This window comes from Cryptotermes secundus, unplaced genomic scaffold, assembly GCF_002891405.2.
Source record: "Cryptotermes secundus unplaced genomic scaffold, Csec_1.0 scaffold171, whole genome shotgun sequence".
NCBI classification, from domain to species: domain Eukaryota; kingdom Metazoa; phylum Arthropoda; class Insecta; order Blattodea; family Kalotermitidae; genus Cryptotermes; species Cryptotermes secundus.
In genome coordinates this window covers 306,041-324,672 of record NW_019726223.1, presented here as the reverse complement: position 1 = coordinate 324,672, position 18,632 = coordinate 306,041, and the positions used below count along the sequence as shown (strand labels likewise).

Genomic DNA, 18,632 nt, shown 5'->3' with positions numbered 1-18,632 from the left:
TACAATATACTTCCTAGGCAAGAGCATAAATTTGTTAAATAAGCGTAGACTGACTTAATAACAGACATCACTTATGAAGTTAGTAACAGATATTATGTATTATTAGATATAACAGCATTGGTACACAAAGAAAATATGATCTGCTACAAAAAAACTATTTCTAGCAATCAACTGTACTGCCAGTGTTTTGAGACAGGTTTACAGTAACAATATCTAAATTTTGTTCTAACAAAACATAATTCATGGGTGCTCAGAGGAAAGAGGGAAAGAATAAAGAATGTTATGTAACAGGATAATCCACTGGGAACCCGAATAGATGACAATGATGAAAGACTGAAATTCAAAACAAATCCTCTTGCTGCCTTCTTTGACTTACATCAAAGACTTAACTTAAATCTGCATATTCTAATATATGCACTAATGCTATAAAATTCTTCAATATTGCTGTATTCATAAAGGTTAAGAGTCACTAGAAACTCAAATCAATTTTGTTCCTTCATAACACACAGCCGAGTACAGTGTACAGCAAACTATCAAGACTAACAGTACAGTACATTGAAGTTTGTGGAGTAAATGTCATACATCCCAGACCTATGATGTCGAAGGTAAAAGGGGAGATTTAATGAGAACCATCACAAATCACATGAAAATCTATTAAACTTATTTCATATTACGTAAAATATTCTGACAAAAAAAATCTGAAAAGCATATGGATATGATCTGCAATTTTCATGCTGCTAGTATTTATTAAGATTACAGCCTTCAAGAACACAACCTGGTAAATAGGTACCAATGTATAACAGGAGCCTAATGCCTCCATTTTCAGGGTAGAAGCACAAGCATTTTTACCTTCATATTTCTACCCCAAAGATAAAGGAAGAAAGATCTTTAGGATGTCAGTATTTATCTGCCAGAGTACACAGCATCACACTCCAGAAGAAGGCATACTTAAACAAATGAATATCCAAAGCTCACTCTGTGTGTACTTATTCTACTTCAAATTTAACACTGCTTTTTACTAGTTTGCAGGTCTTCATTAAAACCTGAACCTGATGTTTTTTAGACTACAAATTGCACTACTGTTATGATCTGACAATATACATTATCTTGTAGAATGGAATCCCGTATAATGGAGTTGGAATCAAAGTATTATAAGACCCATCTACATGACGATAAAAGGTAAACAATGGAATAAATTAAACTCCAAAGTACTCAGATATCTATAATACCGCATTTATTAAAATCTAAGTCTACACCAGATGTAAGCCAACCCATGTTTATGAGCCTCTGGTTACAAGACAAGCATATACACATAATATGCGATTATATGATGAGATCTTTCGCAAACACACACTCAGGCAGCACAGTCATTGCTCCACCCATCAAATTATGCCAATCCAAAACATAAGTTCACTTCATGGAAGTGCTGTCTAGAAAACTATCTGTAGAAATCACATTACAGTGAAACACCCCGCATTCCTTGATTTAAGGTTTTCCCTCATTTAACATTCAACTTCAATGATCCCAAGTTAGTAATCTCACTGTTAAATTATCTCCATTTCAGATTTCCTGCAGTTTTGTTCAAACCCACTGCTCCCCAAAGAAATCTTACAAGTAAGTTTCACTGCATATTTCCAATTTATGCAATTATGCATTTCATTAGCTCTTCTTGTTCATAGAAAGAAACAAATTCGGCAGTTTCAATATGCTTCCCTATTAAAGACATTCCCTGTAAAAGTAAATTTTCCTTCATGTCCAACAAACACTGAAGAGTAAACATCAGGGAAGCTTTTATTTCTAAGTAGTCTTAACCTTTGTACTCTAACTACCTTAACCCCATGGAAAGAGCCCCTGGTACTCCATTGGACAGAAGACCGTGTGGGCCACAGACTCAGTTTGATACAGTAGCAAAGAGAATAATGCTACTAAATCTGGCAAGGATCAAACCCTTTATCCAACCCATAATCAGTCAAGTCACTTTGACTGAGTCATTCTATTTCCCACTTTATACAATATATTTTCCTTTCACCACAAATAATAACATGTGGCATAACATGGTAGATGTATGCAGAGGAAACTGTTTTCAGAATCGTACCACTAATTTGTCAACAAACCATAAGAAAAACCACAGCAAGATCAAGCCAAATACTGTCATATTAATCCAGCATAAGAGTAATCAACTCCTTGACGAGACCATACAGAATACTGCATATTACAAAAGCTCTTCCCTAAAGAAAAAACAGGTTTACTTACACATATTGGAGCATCAACTTTTCATTCCTTCCTAGTGTTCTAGGAATTATAAGTTGTAAAATACAATGCTGTAAATGCAAATTGCATCCCCACCCATTACAGAGAAGTGTGACTCAAAAGAGTTTAATAAATGTATTTACCCACTTGCACTTATAAGGGTGCATGGTTAGTGTTATAAAATAGTTCAAGCCCTCAAAACCTACAGTTACAGCTCTTTCCTTCAGTACAAGGAATAATGTACAAACAAACAAGCTACATGAGGCCACTCACAGACTGCATGCGTCAGCTACACAGCTGACCACCTTCAACCAACATGCGACAAAATGATTAGGAAGCACTATAATGGAAAGTGTTAGTTCTATGAGACACCTCACACTACTACAACCAGTTATTTATGGTCAGTAATGATGCAGCATAAGATGCCCCATACAATCAAATGCTTCCTGCACATTTTGCTGCGTACTGTCCAGCAATCAGGATCGATTCTGGGGCACGCAGCGTGCAAGCAGCCTTACTTTCTTGAGAGCGCGGACTACGTCCCCGTAGTCTCCACTCTCCAGTTTCGGTGCCTGCAACAGTTGCTCCAGACTGTCCACAGCTTCCTTTCTCTCCTGCCATTTACTTGCTTCCAATTTCTCATAAAAGTCCTTTGGTAGCTTTGATAATATATCCACTGGCTCCAAGAGATCATATGGGTCTACTTCTGGAGCACCATCCTCGTCATCCACCGCCTCATCTGCAGGATAGTAACTGTTATAACTTGTTCAAGAGTTACACAAACACAATACCATTTTCAAATCCATTTGAAAAATATTACATCATATAACGAGTGGAAGAACGTACCAGATGAATAGCCGATGTTTTACGAAACAAATTTAAATAATACACATAAGAACCAAAGAATTTTATAAAAAAATTAACAAATGAACTAATTTTCTACCCAAATTATATTCTACCAGGTCTTATGAATATATGTACAATGTAATACATTTCCAAGACACATTAATATGAGTTCAGCAAAGATAATGACATATTAATTGTTTCAAAGGCATAGAAGAAATTGAAAAGACATATAAAACACAGCATTCATCAACAATTTAAATTGAAAGTAATTATCATCATAATACATTTCATTTTGGCAGTACATACTTCTCTAGAAACTAAGCACACCATTCCATCTGGAGTCCATTATGTACTGATCATATAAACAGATACTTCATTAAGACTTCAAACATGAAATCTTTACTCGTAAGTAACAAATCACTCCTCATACAATAACTGTCAGCAAGGTTTTCAATAAATGAATGACAGTTAACTAAACTCATAAAATTAAACATTTGGATCATGAAATCACAGGCATGATACCACTTATCACAAGTACAGTAACATTCTCACCTTCCGCATTGCCAGCTGCTACTGCTTCAGCAACCATCTTCGCTTGCTTCTGTTGCTGCGACTTAAGATATCGAGTGGGGACTACTTTCTCGCCTTTCACCTTTTCAAATTCCAATTCTAATTCTGACATCTGTATCCAGAAAACAAAGCATCCATTTGAATAAAGATGTAACAAACATAATATGCAAGGGCTAACCTCACTCACAGCATTGAGGTTGGTTTTCTAACAGATCCAAGACAGTAGATGTCTCCCACTCCCTCACCTGATATAACAAACCCAGTTTCTGAAAAACGTTCTTTAGAATACTGGATGATGGACAAGTCCAAAAACCCAGTAATCCTGTGTGAAAAAAATTAGTCTACAAATACTTCAAAACTATTTTAAAACACTACAAAAATTTCAGAAGTTTGGTCTTATATCTTTCAAATTTCACCGATCTACATAAAATATTGTGACATGTCTAACCGTTGCTGGGCAACGGGAGAGGGACCGAGTTACCATGAAGACAGTCCCTTGATAAACAGTTGGTTGCCAGGTTACACAACAGTAAGAAATGCAGTGTTTCTCCATGCTGTACCGAGTACAGCCGAAGTGAGCCGAAATGAGCCGAAGCACACTGGTTGCTACGCAGCAATAAACAACTCTTGGCAGTGTTGCCCAGAAACACCTGTAAACATGGCGATTATGCAACAGGGAAGCAAGGCGCATTTTCTGCTGTCCGACTGAGGGTTTATAAAAGTTACCAGAGGGAGAATAACCACTCAGTTTCACTGTAGCAGTCGCCGAGTTGGGTTGTACCGAGTGCATGGAGAAGTGTTTGCGATACTGCCGATGGCAGTAGTTGGGAAATTGTGAATTGTATAATTGTGAGAGCGAGTGTTCAATAAATTCGCTACATCCAAGACGGCGTAAAGTTATTTGTCACATTATACACCCAACATGTGACAATTTGGTGTCAGAAGTTCTTTACGAACTTGATCACGCCTCAACGAATAACTGAATTTACGAGTGCATCAAGAGATGGATTCACAGCAGATGATGGAACTCCTGCTGAAGAAACTCAGCACTGGCCAAGAAAAACAGATGTCATGCTGGGAAAATTAGATGCCAACCAGGCGAAGGCGGACACCGATAGAAAAGCCTGGCGAGAAGAGATGGACGCAGAAAGAAGAGCTATTGAAGCAAGGGCGGAAGCCAGGCTGGCAAGAATGGACGCCAACATGAAATCCCACCAAGCTAAGACAGAGGGCAGCCATAAAGTAAGCCGGCCGAGAAACGATGGAGGCACGTCTAGAAGAGAAGCCGGCCTCAGTGAACACAAAACCTGAGGTGGCCCAACAAGAAGAGGTCCCCGTAGAAGGTGCCACAGTGATACTGGTCTGAGAACCTGAAAAAAAAATGATGTCGAGAGATGGAGGCATGTCTAGAAGAAGAGCAAACCTCTGTGGACAATAAACCTGAGGCGGCAGAACGAGAGGTCCCTGTAGAAGACACCGACGTAATGCCAGTCAGAGAACCGAAGAAGAAAAGGTGTAGGGACTGAAAACCTGCAGCGGAGCGCCACTGTCAGAAACAGAAAAATTCAACACGGGAAAATTGTGGACCCCAGAAGAAACTGGCCGTCAATCACAGAGGGGCAACAGAAAGTGGCACGGAAAACGCCAATAGATCAGAAGATGTCCCGTCATGCAACAGTGGCAAAATGCAAAAGAGACATCATAAAGTCATACCTTACCCAGGAAAAGTGCCACCCACGGAGAGAACTGGTCGCATCTAGAGCTAGGATGACCCACCATGCAGGAGTGGCACGGTGCAAGGATAATGCTGTTGGGAAAGTTCGTGCCATGGACAAGGTCATACGAGGAACCCGGAAAGGATGGACACACGGAGGGAGACAACAGATGAACCAGGAAAGCAACAATCTGACCATGAACCGAGACGTTGAGGAGCAGCTACGACTTGGAAGTGAGAGGACAACAAACGAGAGCTACAGGAAGGCCATCAGGCTGGAAATCATGAAGCAGGCAGCAGGAAATTCCAGTAGGTTACCGAAAATGAGGAAATGGAACTTGTGGAGGGGTTGACCACCTCCAAAATTGAAAAAGATACTGCAAGCAGAGGAGGAACCGGTAATGAGAAAAATCAGCCTCCCCGGCGTGAATGAACGACGAATGAATGTGAAACAAGGGATCAACGAACACTGGACCATGGAGTTGCTCGGGACGAACAATCTTAAGAAGGGAGTGGAGGATGTAACAGCCAGAGAATAGTCACTGCAAGAGGAGTAGCCAAAGCATAGCCTCGGAAAGAAAGGACTGGTGATGCACTGTTAGGCAATTCGGGATGAACAGCCTTTAGAAGGGAGCAGTGTGACATGTCTAACCGCTGCTGGGCAACAGGAGGTGGAACGAGTTACCATGAAGACAGACCCTTGATAAACGGTTGGCTGCCAGTTTACGCAACAGTAAGAAAAGCGATGTTTCTCCATACCGTGCCGAGTAGAGCCGAGCCAAAGCACACTGGTTGCTATGAAGCAATAAACAACTCTTGGCAGCATTGCCCAGCAACACCTGTAAACATGGCGATTACGCAACAGGAAAGCATTTTCCGCTGTCCGACTGAGGGTTTATAAGAGTTACCTGAGAGAGACTAACCATTCAGTTTCAATCTAGCAGTCGCCGAGTCGGGTTGTATCGAGTGCATGGAGAAGTATTTGTGATACTGCCAATGGCAGTAGTTGGGAAATTGTGAATTGTGTAATTGTGAGAGCAAGTTTTCAATAAATTCGCTACATCCAAGACGGCATGAAGTTATTTGTCACGTTATTCACCCAACACATGACAATATACAATCAGTAAACAGGAGACGCCTATTCATGTGATTTCAACCTATGCAGATTTCATATTAAAATGATTTCATGTGATTTTAGTGCAGGCTATACAATAATGAAATTGTCTAAAACAGAGGAAAATTAGGATCTGTAAACAGCTAACATGAACAGTATTTAAGTAAACTCGGTTTCATTGGAAATTAAAGACACTGACACCAAAGGGGTTTAAGAGAATTTTGAGCTCTATGACCAACTTGGGAGGGCACCTATCATGTATGTCAGAGAATATCTGTACACTGATTCCACATTAATTACAAATCAGTCGGCACTTATCAATTTCTCAAGAGTCTGCACCATGGAGTTAGTTATTTACAACCTGCAAAATGAAATTTCCAATCAGAAATTTCATTCAAATTATCCTATTATAGGAGTAGCACTGACCTGAACAGGTTTCAGAGCAGCAAGCTGACTTTTCAAAGCATCACCAATCCACCTATAAATCTCAATCACCATTATTTTTCCTTCCTCTCTAACACCTTTATCTCTGTCTTCTAGCAGCACAGGTATCTTCTTTATTAATGGTTTTATGTTTACAACCTTTGGGCCAAATTCCCTATGAACAAAATTCTTAGTGTTACACACGAATTCAATACTTTGTTAAAAAGAATTCAAGTCAAATTCTACCAATTCCAACTTATGTCAATAGCAAACATTTCATGGGTGTGTTTGCAGCTCTGTAAAGTGACTACTAAAATCACTTGATCTTTCCATCTGCATGCATGGACATGACTACAGAATCGCTCAATGGAATTTCATTATATGTCATACAGGTGAATTTTAATAAAGTTTGAATTCAAATTTTAGTTAAAAATTGACAATTTGCATAAAGACCTAGACACACTTCTCTGCATATCTCAAATATAATACTAAATATTTACTGAAGCAAAAAGTGTTTCAAACAAAAGCTGCAGAGAAAAATTAAACACACATTTTATTTCAAATACTTTTTCCATAAGTGCTACAATTTTCAAAACAGTTTTATGTTATGCACACATTTCCTAACTTGTATACTTCAAAATCAACAAGCCTTCTGAACCAACCCACTTGTTATGTATGTCTCTTACTCTTGACAATACATCAAAGCATCATCCTACCTGAATTTATAGGTCTACATGGCTTTAGAGTTCAACAAAATCAGATATTATTCTTTTGGTTTTAACGCAGTGCTCTATTACAATATGACTTTGAAGCATGCATACTTAAACTATTTTCTTTTAGTGTGTATATCAGTGAACACTGAAGATTTAATGTTGACTGTTAATTAATTCCACATATTTTCTCTTCTTCACAGCATCTGGACAGGCTCTGGGGTCCACCCGGCCTCGTACACAATGGGGAGTGTTGGGGCTCTTTCCCAGGTAAAGTGGCCAGGGCATGAAGCTGACAACTCAACTCCAACCAGTGCTGAGGTCAAGAAAACATGGATCTACACATCCACTCCCCCATATGTCTTCGTGGAGCAGTGCTTAATTGGTTGAGCAAAGGGATTTTACTTCTTTCTTACTTCACAGTTGACTCTGACCAATTTGAGTAAGTATCAACTAACTGATTACCTACATGTGAATATAACATCTGCTTATTGTAAGGGACTAGTTCACCACCTTAATTATTCAGTTTATCCAAAATAAGGCATCTCTAGAATTATATAGTATCATTTCCCTTTTTCATACTGACTACATTTTCTTTTTTGTGTAACTAATAAGAAAAGGATGGTTGTTAGCAAGTCACTTATAATTAATTCCTTCACCCAAATATACCTGCAAAGTGCACACTGAATACTTCTGTAATTTCACTTTCTCTTTAAAATGCTATTGAAGTCTAGACCTTATATAATGAAAATTACAAATAAGTAGACATTAATTCAGAAATAATAACATCTCATTGAGTTTCCACACACATTCTTCTAAATCACAGAGAAGTGTCAGAGAAATTCCCCATCCAGATACCAAATATTATAAAATCACAACTGACTGAAAATTGATTATTTTTATCAATTATGAAGTTAAATGATGAAATTTCATCAACTGTAATTATAAAGTTACAAATGAGAGACAATATGTGGTTGCTGCCATTATATTACTTGTAATATTGTACCAAAAGTTAAGATTATGTACTGTCAACATATGGTACAAAAATCATACATGACAAACTGAAAGGTATGTTGGAATGGAAATGGTAAATTCTGGATACCACCCCAGCATTTGCCCAGTGCGACTAAAGAAAACCATTAGTACCATACAATTCTCTATACAAACAAACAAAACAAACTCCGTGGCTTGCAGTCAGCAAGCGAACTATACCGACTGAGCAACCACTGCTTCTTGGCAAAGTTAGTGCCAACTTTAGTGGATAGAAGGTGTCACGTGGTCAGCGCAACGAATCCCCATGGCCATTAGTTTCGGTTTTCTAGACTGGAGCCACTATTTCCTTGAAATAGCTCCTCAATTATCCTCATGAGGTTGAGTGGACCCCGTTCCAGACCCACTACTTCTCAGAAAATCTGGTAGAGCCGGGAATAGAACGCGGACCTCTGGATCTGTAGGCAGGAACTCTGACCAATAGACCACAGAGGCAGTCAACATCAAATACAAGCAGTGCTCAGGATAGTGAATTTTCTATTAACAGTACTTCAAAATAAGCAACTGACAAGATACCGTAATGCACAGCACCCTCAAAGTACAAGATACTGACAACTACCAACAATTAAAATGTAACCATACCTAAGAGCTTGTGTGATTACTGATACACAAGCGGCAACAATTTTTGGATTTTTATGCTCCATTCCTTTCAAGATCTCCTCCTGAACAGCTTCATACTTTTCAATTTCTATATACATAAGCATGATCTGAACAGCCAGTTCCCTTGTTTTTGCTTTTTGTGCAGCAACACACTTGGCAATAACTCCAGACATAACTTCCCGAACAGTTCTGCAACCAAATAATAAAGTGTGACGCCATATAGTACAGTACAGAATTTCAGAGGAACACACTTCCTCCATCTTCATAATAATGTGTAACAACATAAATCATACTGTCCTACTACACACCATACACACACAATCTTCCAGTACTACAATATGTACTATGCTAATGTTGTATCTATATATTACAGGTTTATAAGCTAACATTAAAATGCAATTCACTTCACTGATTAGCATGTTCACACACACCTGATCATAGTACTGAATACTACTCAACTTCAAATTTTTTGTACGCAATTGTCAATCCTGCTGCTGCTGCAGTGGCAGGGGTGGAGGTGGTGGTGGTGGTTGTAGTAGTAGTAGTAGTAGTAGTAGCAGCAGCAGCAGCAGCAGCAGCAGTAGTAGTAGTAGTAGTAGTAGTAGTAGTAGTAGCAGCAGTAGTAGTAGTAGTAGTAGTAGTAGTAGTAGTAGTAGTAGTAGTAGTAGTAGTAGTAGTAGTAGTAGTAGCAGCAGCATTTTATTTTTGGAATTACTCATTACTTAAGTACATTAAATATGTCACATTAACTCCAAAGTTTCACACTGCCACCATATTTTTAACTGCTTATGTTTCTCACGCAATTTGTACAACTGTTTATGTTTAACTAGATATAAAATTTCATATTCCTAGCTCCAATAGTCCATTATTAATCACTGTCAAACTAAAAGCAAAATAAAATTTCACACATGACGACCATGTTCTTCTACATTCAGCCCCCTGCATCCTAAAGATGGACACAGAAAGTTTCTCCAAAACACTGATATCTACCTACCAAACTATAGTGTCACATCCCAGAAGACCAAAATCAATACTCTAAGAGCAGAGCATATTTTACCCCTTTATTCTTCCCAGCATAAAAGAATGCAATAAAAATTAAAAGGATCCTGCAGCTTCTAATACAGTGAAACATCCTACAACCTTGCAAGATTTGTGGTTTTCACGGTGGTAACTATGAAGAACGCAGTCTTCTGGGATTTGGCAACATGTAGATATTGTGTTAAGTGACGTTTCAGGGGAATGTATCACCTCCATCTTCAGGGTAGAAGAAAGAAGAAGAAAATCCGTGACCGAGGAACCAGCGTGAGCAGGTGCTAACAGATTAATTTCAAGAATAAACTCAGCTGGACTCTTCATCCTACAACCTTATTTAGAATTTAAATACCTAAGAACTGGGCAAATGGCACCATGAACTAGTCTTAAATGGAACAGGAAGGTTCAACGTTAATTAATTTACTAACTTCCACAAATGTCCTTACCTTCCAGAAACAGCGCAGTTCTCAATAAAGGCAAGAACAGCTTCCAGGCCCTTTTCCTGTGCAACTGCATTGCTGTCAACAACAAACTTCTGAACAAGACCTACAAACTTGTTGAATTCAGGAGACTTTTCGTCATCAATTTGCCGGAATACTTTAGCTGCTTCTTCATAACCATGCACTCTTGCTTTCCAGAGCTGAAAAGAATGTTATGAATGAGTAACATTTTCCTTCTTGAACAAAATAACAAGTTATATAAAAAACACAAAATACCTTATGAACACAGCGGTCTTCTACTGGCAATTTCACATACTCTGTATCATCCTCCATTCCAAGCTTGATTCAGCTGATCACAGAACCATTTACCTGAAATTAAGAATTACAAGATTGGCCCAACAGTTTTCATGTTACACATTCAGTCCAAAATACTGTTAATATAAGGAACATTTTCAAAACAGCTACAGAATTGCACTACATTTACTGGAATAGCAAACATTAAGAAGTGTTATTATGAAGATATATGACGACCGAAGATAATGCTCCACTCATTCCTAACCTCAGCACTGGATGGAAGTGGTTTTGTACACTGTCAGTATCTGAACTATACAGCATTAAATGGTAGAATGACTGGTGAAAGATGAATTGGAAAAGATTTTGAAGGAAATGATCCTGACCAAATTGAGGTACTACCCTAGAATTTTCAGAGGGACTGAGCAAAACCTCATAAACCTCAGTCATGACATACAGTATCCTGACCATGATTCTAAGCACCTCCACAATACAAGTCTAGAGCAAAGCCACTACACCTGCCACCTCACTGGAAATGAGTGGCCATCTTCACACTTATCACTTTACCTCCAGTGAAAGAACCCTGATGCCCACTGGATATGAGGCTCAAGGGTCTGGATGCACAAATCGAATACCAATTCCACTGCAGTCCAATGCATAGAATAACTTTACTGAAGAAGCAACTCAGGCAGAACTTCATAACAACCACTGGAAGAACTTCAAATTCTAGACAGTAAGTATACTGACAGAATTATCCTTTATTAAAACATATTTATTCATCTTACAAGTGCCTGTGCTCCTCATAATTTTAGCCACTGATGACAGTTCCCTTTTATGTTCTTAAAAGGGCTATGTACCACTTTTGTGTGTCAAAATCACTGAAAGCAGCAAGTCTTCTGAACTACTTATGTCATAAAAATCAGATTTATTGTACCCGTGGCTGGGATGAATTTGGATATTTCATGGCATTTCTTTCACCATCACATAAATTGATAAACAGTGATATTTACTTCCATAAATACTGTGCTGTTTCACACAAAAAGTAATTAATATGACAAAATACAACAGAAGATGGATGGCAGAAGTGAAGTTTTTATTTGATGTGGTGCAGTTACAGTAACCTTTAGAGTGTTATCACTGTTTGCGGTTGTAAGGTGTTATAGTTACAGTAAGAGTGTGTTACAACTAATTGTAGTTCCGCCTGGTGAATATCCAATAAATTGATTCATCTAATCCGGTACCCTTTAATTACTTGTCACGTTACCAGGATACGTGACATTACGTTATTAATACAAATTTCCTTAAAAAATCATAATTTTTGTCATTTGAACATGAGAAGACATAAAAATATAGAAAGACACAATTTACTGGTAGTGTAAATGATGTCTTCCTTTAAAATAAGCACATACAGATTATTACTCTTACTGTAGCACTAAGGTTGGAGTCTTTGACGAGTCAATAATTTTAAACATTGCCAAAAGAGGTAAAATAGGCAAAAGCAGTGAAAAATATTTTCCATGGATTAAGAGAACCCTATATATTTTATTCTACTACATTCAAAAATATTTCCACAACTAAAATGATTCAAATAAAAATTACTACTACATTATTCTCAGGTCAATCAGCAAAGCTGTACTAAAGTGTGCTGTAGTTATAATTTCAGCTCTCACTCAAGGGATTATGAGGAGAGGAACAGAGGCTGCCTGGACACTACTCATGTGTCCCTCTCTTCTATTATCTATGGTACTTCATCTAACAATACCATGCAAAGGAGCTTAGGGTCAATGTTTTCTGCTACGTATTATTTGCCATGGCTTACTGAGATGGTTTCCAGTGCAAGAGGCAAGGGGTGAAGTTTTCAAAGAAACTAACATGGGCAGTACTGATTCACATTATGTATAAAATTGGTCCATCCTTTCGTAGTTTTACTATCATCAATACTTAATACAGTAATAATGATTTGATAACATTTTATGAACAAGAAATAAACTGGATGTGTTTAATTATTTCGTTTAATTCTCTTAACAGAAATCACAATTACTTCTTGCATATTTGCTTTCATTTTCATCTCTAATTCAGCAGTACTGCATTGGAATTTTATCTGAGAGGAACCCAAGTCAAGGACCAGCCATCCTGAAAGCCATCCTGTTTTCATTCAAACTAACCACTCACAAACATCTACACATATCTGATTCACATTTTACAATCAAGGAAGTATTAATTTTTGTAATTACTATACAAATAAACACAAAAACATGTACCATTCATGATCAAAAGGCTTAATGTGTTCACCGCAAAACCTTTTCACGTTAAAAGTGTTATGGTGACAAATGTGATACGAGGTTCTCACTGTGGTGACTAAGGATTTCTGTCTTCTCCCATGTGTTTTGGTAGATACATACTTAACAAACATTCCCAACACAATTATCTGCATATGGTGATAAAGCTGCCATACTTATAAAGCAATAAACTCCACTATTCCAGCTTTCAGCCATCATGTCACCACATAATGTATCTAATACTTCTGATCCATATATCATAAAACTGCTACTGCAATGGTAAAAATTCAAACAAAAACCTTTAACCTAGAGGAAATTAAAATACTTAGGCCCTGTGCAATTCTTCCCTCACTGAGCATGTATTTGTTACTTTCAGCTGACTACATAATCTGAACATCAGCTTACAGGACAAAGGATCAAAAAAACAACTGCATGAATTGAGGTCTTCTTCAAACATCTCTTGAATTCAGAAAGGATCTAATAACTGCACATCAAATTTCTTGAAAATAATACATCTTTCATCACGTTTTAAACCTTTAATTAGCTATAATGTGTTACAACAGTGACCAAGAAATGCATATAATTCTAATGTTGGTACTGCAAGCAGTAAACAACACCCGACAGCTTTGCTAGGCTATCGGCAAACACGACGTTATGCAACAGTGGTGCCTATTACATAACTGTTTTCTGTGTTGTCCATAACAAGGCTAAATAAGGAGCAGCAAACACTATTCAACAGCAGTTACCAGTCAGTATCCAGTCAGTAGCTAGCTAGTTTATGAGTAGCAGTTACTAGTGAATGAGTTACTAGAGAGAGTAACCAGTCAATAGCTGTCTATCTTTCGTAGGAGTATTTGTGATACTGCCAATGGCAATAAGGTTGAGACTGTAAATTGAGTGATTGTAAGAGCGAATGTGCAATAAATTCATTATATTGAATACGGTGTGAAGTTATTTGTCGCGACAATTTGGTGTCAGAATTGTTTACAAACTTCAACATGCCTCGACGAATAATTGAACTTACGAGTGCATCACGTACTATATTTCCGCAAAATGGACTCCCAGCAGATGATGGAACTCCTGCTGAAAGAGATGAAGACCATGCAAAAAAAATTGGAAAAAAGACAAAGAAGATTTAATGGCCAAATTAGACATCGACCGAGATAAGGTAGACGCAGACTCGAAAGCCTGGCGAGAACAGATGGCACCAGAAAGAAGAGCTATCCAAGCAGAGACGAAAGCCATTGAAGCAAGGACGGCCGCCATGCGAGAGAAGAGATTGAAAGCCAACATGAATGCCTGGCAGGAAGAGACGACAGCCTGCCAAGAAGAAAAGCCGGCCTCAGTGGACACGAAACCTGCGGTGGCACAACAAGAAGAGGTCCCCATAGTGATACCGGTGAGAGTGATGATGGCCTGCCGAGAAATGGAGGCACGTCCAGAAGAAGAGCTGGCCTCAGTGGACAGGAAACCTGAGGCAGCAGAACAACAAGACGTACCTGTAGAAGACACTGAAGTAATGCTGGTCGGAGAATCGAAGAAGAAAAGGCGTAGGGACCGAAATCAGCGAAAAATGAAGAATTCGACACAGGAAAATTGTGGACCCCAGAAGAAGTTGGCCGTAACCCGCGGAGGGATGAGCCGCAGTGTGAAGTGGCATGACAGAAGAAAACCAGCAGGAAGGTGTCCCACTATGCAACAGTGGCATTGCTCAACAGGAACATCTTCAGGAAATCTTCGACCCACAGAAAGTGTAGACCGAGGAAAGAAGTGACCGCCACCGGAATAAAGATTCACGCTGTGCAGGACACAGGCGTATGGGACGGAACGCATACAATGTTGAACAAGAAACCTGGAAAGGAAGAACTGGAATAAAGAACACAGGCGGCAGACAGCCGCTATGCCAGAAGAAAAAGGTGACAACCAAGGACACTATCAGAGGGCGTAGATCAGGACAGCGATCACACCTAGGAGGGAGAAGTACTCGTAAGAAGACCTTCTACAAGATTGTTGGCAGGAAGATCGCAAAGCAAACTACCGGATCTTCTGTCAGATTACGACAAAACAAGGAATGGAACTTATGGAGGGATAGGCCCCCTCCAAAGAGGAAAAAGAAACAATGGATAGAGGAGGAACCAGTAATGTTGAAGTACCGGCTTCCCGAGAAAGAGTGAATGTGCGATGGATGAATGTGATACAACTGGATCTTCTTGCAAGTTACCAGGAAACCGCTCGAGACGAGCTGGTCTTAAGAGGGGAGTGGTTGTAACGGAAGGAGAACAGTCGCTGCAGAGGAGTAGCCGAAACAACAGGAGAGACAGCAAGCACAGCAACAGGAAGAAAAAGGAACGGGGATGTACAGTTAGGCTGTTCGGGATGAACAACCTTTAGAAGGGAGCAGTGTGATGTGGATGGTGTAGTGGGAGGTGGGAGTCGCGTGAATTCTGTGATCTCGCGAGTGACGTCACATACCCCCACTCCGTCCATCAGTGTGCAACGCTTGGTAGACACCCCTTTCCCTGTGGTGACGTAACATGAGACGCTGCAGTTGCTACATAGCCAAAAACAACTCCAAGCATCGCTGCCCAGCAACACCTTTGTAAACATGGTGGGGAGTCCGTGCAACGACTGTTCCTAGGCAGTCAGTAAACACGACGTTACGCAACAGTGGTGCCTATTATGTAACTGTTTTCTGCGTTGTCCGTAACGGGGCTAAATAAGGAGCAGCAAACACTATTTAACAGTTAGTTATGAGTTAGCCGGGGAGTCAGCAGTCAGTCAGTCAGGCAGTCACTGTGTGAGCAGGAGTGACATAGTGCGGATGGAACAGTTGCCAAATTCAGTGGTAGCAGAACGAAGAATACCGGAACGTGTGATTAAGAAGTGATAGTGTGAGAAGCAGATGCTTGGCTCACAAGAGAAGTATTGGGAGTGTGTAATACAGTGACATTGGTATAGCTCCCGTATCGTACAGTAAATATGTGTAGACTACTGAGGACAGAGTGGACAAAATAGTGTGTAGGGTTTGTAAATTGTGCAAACCCGTAACAGCGTTATAATTAATTGTAGTTACGATCTGTAGGTTGTTAAATAAACCAATTAACAATCTGAATGGCATCTTCAGTGGCAAAACACTTTACAATATTTTATAGTACTGCAAACATTTGCTTTGTTGATTTGTTATATTTACATTACTAAAGTCAATGGAAAAGTTGGCATCACACTCACGAACAAATAAAAATATGTAAGATCTGAAGCTTTCAGAGGAATGGAAAGCTTATGTCTCCTTGGAAGATCAGCCATGTCAGTATGGAACAGATTTTCATCTCCTCAAGGCAGAGTCTCTGAAATATTGGCAATATGAAATTTGAACACTTCAATTTTGGTAGTGGTCAAAATGGAATATGAAGTTCTTCCTTATTCCAAATAAAATTAAAGAGTTTATGGAACTCAGAACATAATGTTTCACCTCCTACTTGAATCAGTTCTGTTGGAATTTGATTACTACCTGCCAATTTATACTTTTTCTACTGTGTAGCAGCAATTTTAATCTTAAATGGACTACAGCTAAGCTGTATACATTTTGATCTGCTTAATAACACACATTCAACAGCTGGGAGAAATAATTCTTCCACCTATTCAAAATAATGTGGGAATCAGCATGTAGATCACTGTTCTCACACTTTACCATGCAAGCTTAAGGTTGACAAGCCTTCTTAAATTCATTTATACCTTCATGTAAGTCTCTAATTCACTTGTTCTTACTATGTATTGCAAGCTCATTAATTTTGTTTTTCAGATAAACACTTTTAACTGAACAAATCATTTTTCAAAAACTCTTCACAATATACAAGGTGTAGTATAAAAGATTATTAACGCTGTCCAGTGTGACTGAAAAGCGTTTTTTTTTTCTTCATCCTTGACATGTTTCGGTCAGAGTGACTATTTTCAGAAGGACATATCAATGCGTGCAGAAACTACTATTACAATGTGATTGGTCATTATCTGTACATACAGACACCAATATTACAATGTCATGAATATGAAATATTAGACTTTAACAATTACAGTGATGTGTATGAATCTATTAAAATATTTAAAAATTATTATAATTAGTCTATTTATGAGTATGGTTTAAAAACTTTGTTAAACTAGAACCAGTCTGGTTCATGTCTTTTATACTGCTTCTCTTTAAAGCAATGTTATGATTCTGTTGTTTGAAGAATAGAATTCTTTAGTGTTGTCCAGTTGTTCGGGCCACACTGTGTTGTACTGATAATGCCCAATCACAATGTAATAGTAGTTTCCACATGTATTGATATGTTCTTCTGAAGATGGTAACTCTGACCAAATCAGGTCAAGGATGAACAATTAAAGAATAAAAAACATTTATCAATCATGCTGGATGGCATTAATAATCTTTTATACTATTACTACTGTGATGGACCAGGATGAACCAAGTCAAATACAAGGTGTAATTTCTACGAGATTACATGCAATGAACACATTTTCAATTACAGAACTATTATGCTTATTTTGGACTCTATCCATCATCTGGTATATAGAAGACAAGGAAACCACAGCGTTTCGGAGACTGGATCTGTCTTCGTCCTCAGGTGGATGAGGCAGGATAAACCTACTCAGTCGGGCCCATTAGAAAGAGCTAGTCTCAATCAGTGTCCAGTTACATTGTCAGTGAGTCCAGTGATTGAGACTAGCTCTTTCTAGTGGGCCCAACTGAGTAGGTTTATCCTGTTCCATCCACCTGAGGATGGAGACAGATCCAGTCTCCGAAACGTTGTGGTTTTTGTCTTCTAAATATCAGACGATGGACAGAGTCCGAAATAAGCCTAATAGTTCTGTACAGCATACATCACCGTCAGAATTCTTTCAAGGCTACATTTTCAATTGTTATAACTGGGTGGGTTGGTCTAGCTTTATATTCAAGATACACTGGCTATCCTCATTGAAAATTTCCATGCTTACCTTCAGTCCCCTTAAGCAAACATGAGGTTAGTATCTTGATTAGGAAAAAACCACTTCCTTTCTTTTATGGATCACATAGATTCCCTAAAAAATCTACAGAACATATGAATCGTAACACTGTGAGGAGTTGGGACAGCTCAGTCAGTACAGCTACAGGCTATGGGCTGGATGACCTAGGTTCGACTCATGGCAAGGCAAGATTGTTTTCTTCTCCACAGCGTCCAGGCCAGGGGCGTTTTCCACAGAGGTAGAGCGGCCGAGGAAAGAAACTGACAACACACCTCCATCTAATACCGAGGTCAAGGATGGTGGGGCTATATCTCTACT

At 38.8% G+C, this 18,632-nt stretch overlaps 1 protein-coding gene across 3 annotated transcripts in view; it reads right to left on the bottom strand.

Annotated features, from left to right (window-relative positions):
• The window catches only part of LOC111863891 (protein mini spindles), a 78,438-nt gene that overhangs the window by 59,101 nt on the left and 705 nt on the right, over positions 1-18,632 (bottom strand). For all 3 annotated transcript variants that reach the window (XM_023850687.2, XM_023850686.2, XM_023850685.2), the window contains exons 2-7: positions 11,026-11,118; positions 10,756-10,949; positions 9,260-9,466; positions 6,921-7,092; positions 3,649-3,778; positions 2,769-2,989 (exon numbers count right to left, since the gene is read on the bottom strand). In XM_023850687.2, coding sequence (XP_023706455.1) covers positions 2,769-2,989; positions 3,649-3,778; positions 6,921-7,092; positions 9,260-9,466; positions 10,756-10,949; positions 11,026-11,082 — 981 coding nt within the window. In that variant the 5' untranslated portion in view covers positions 11,083-11,118. The remainder of the gene's footprint in view (positions 1-2,768; positions 2,990-3,648; positions 3,779-6,920; positions 7,093-9,259; positions 9,467-10,755; positions 10,950-11,025; positions 11,119-18,632) is intronic.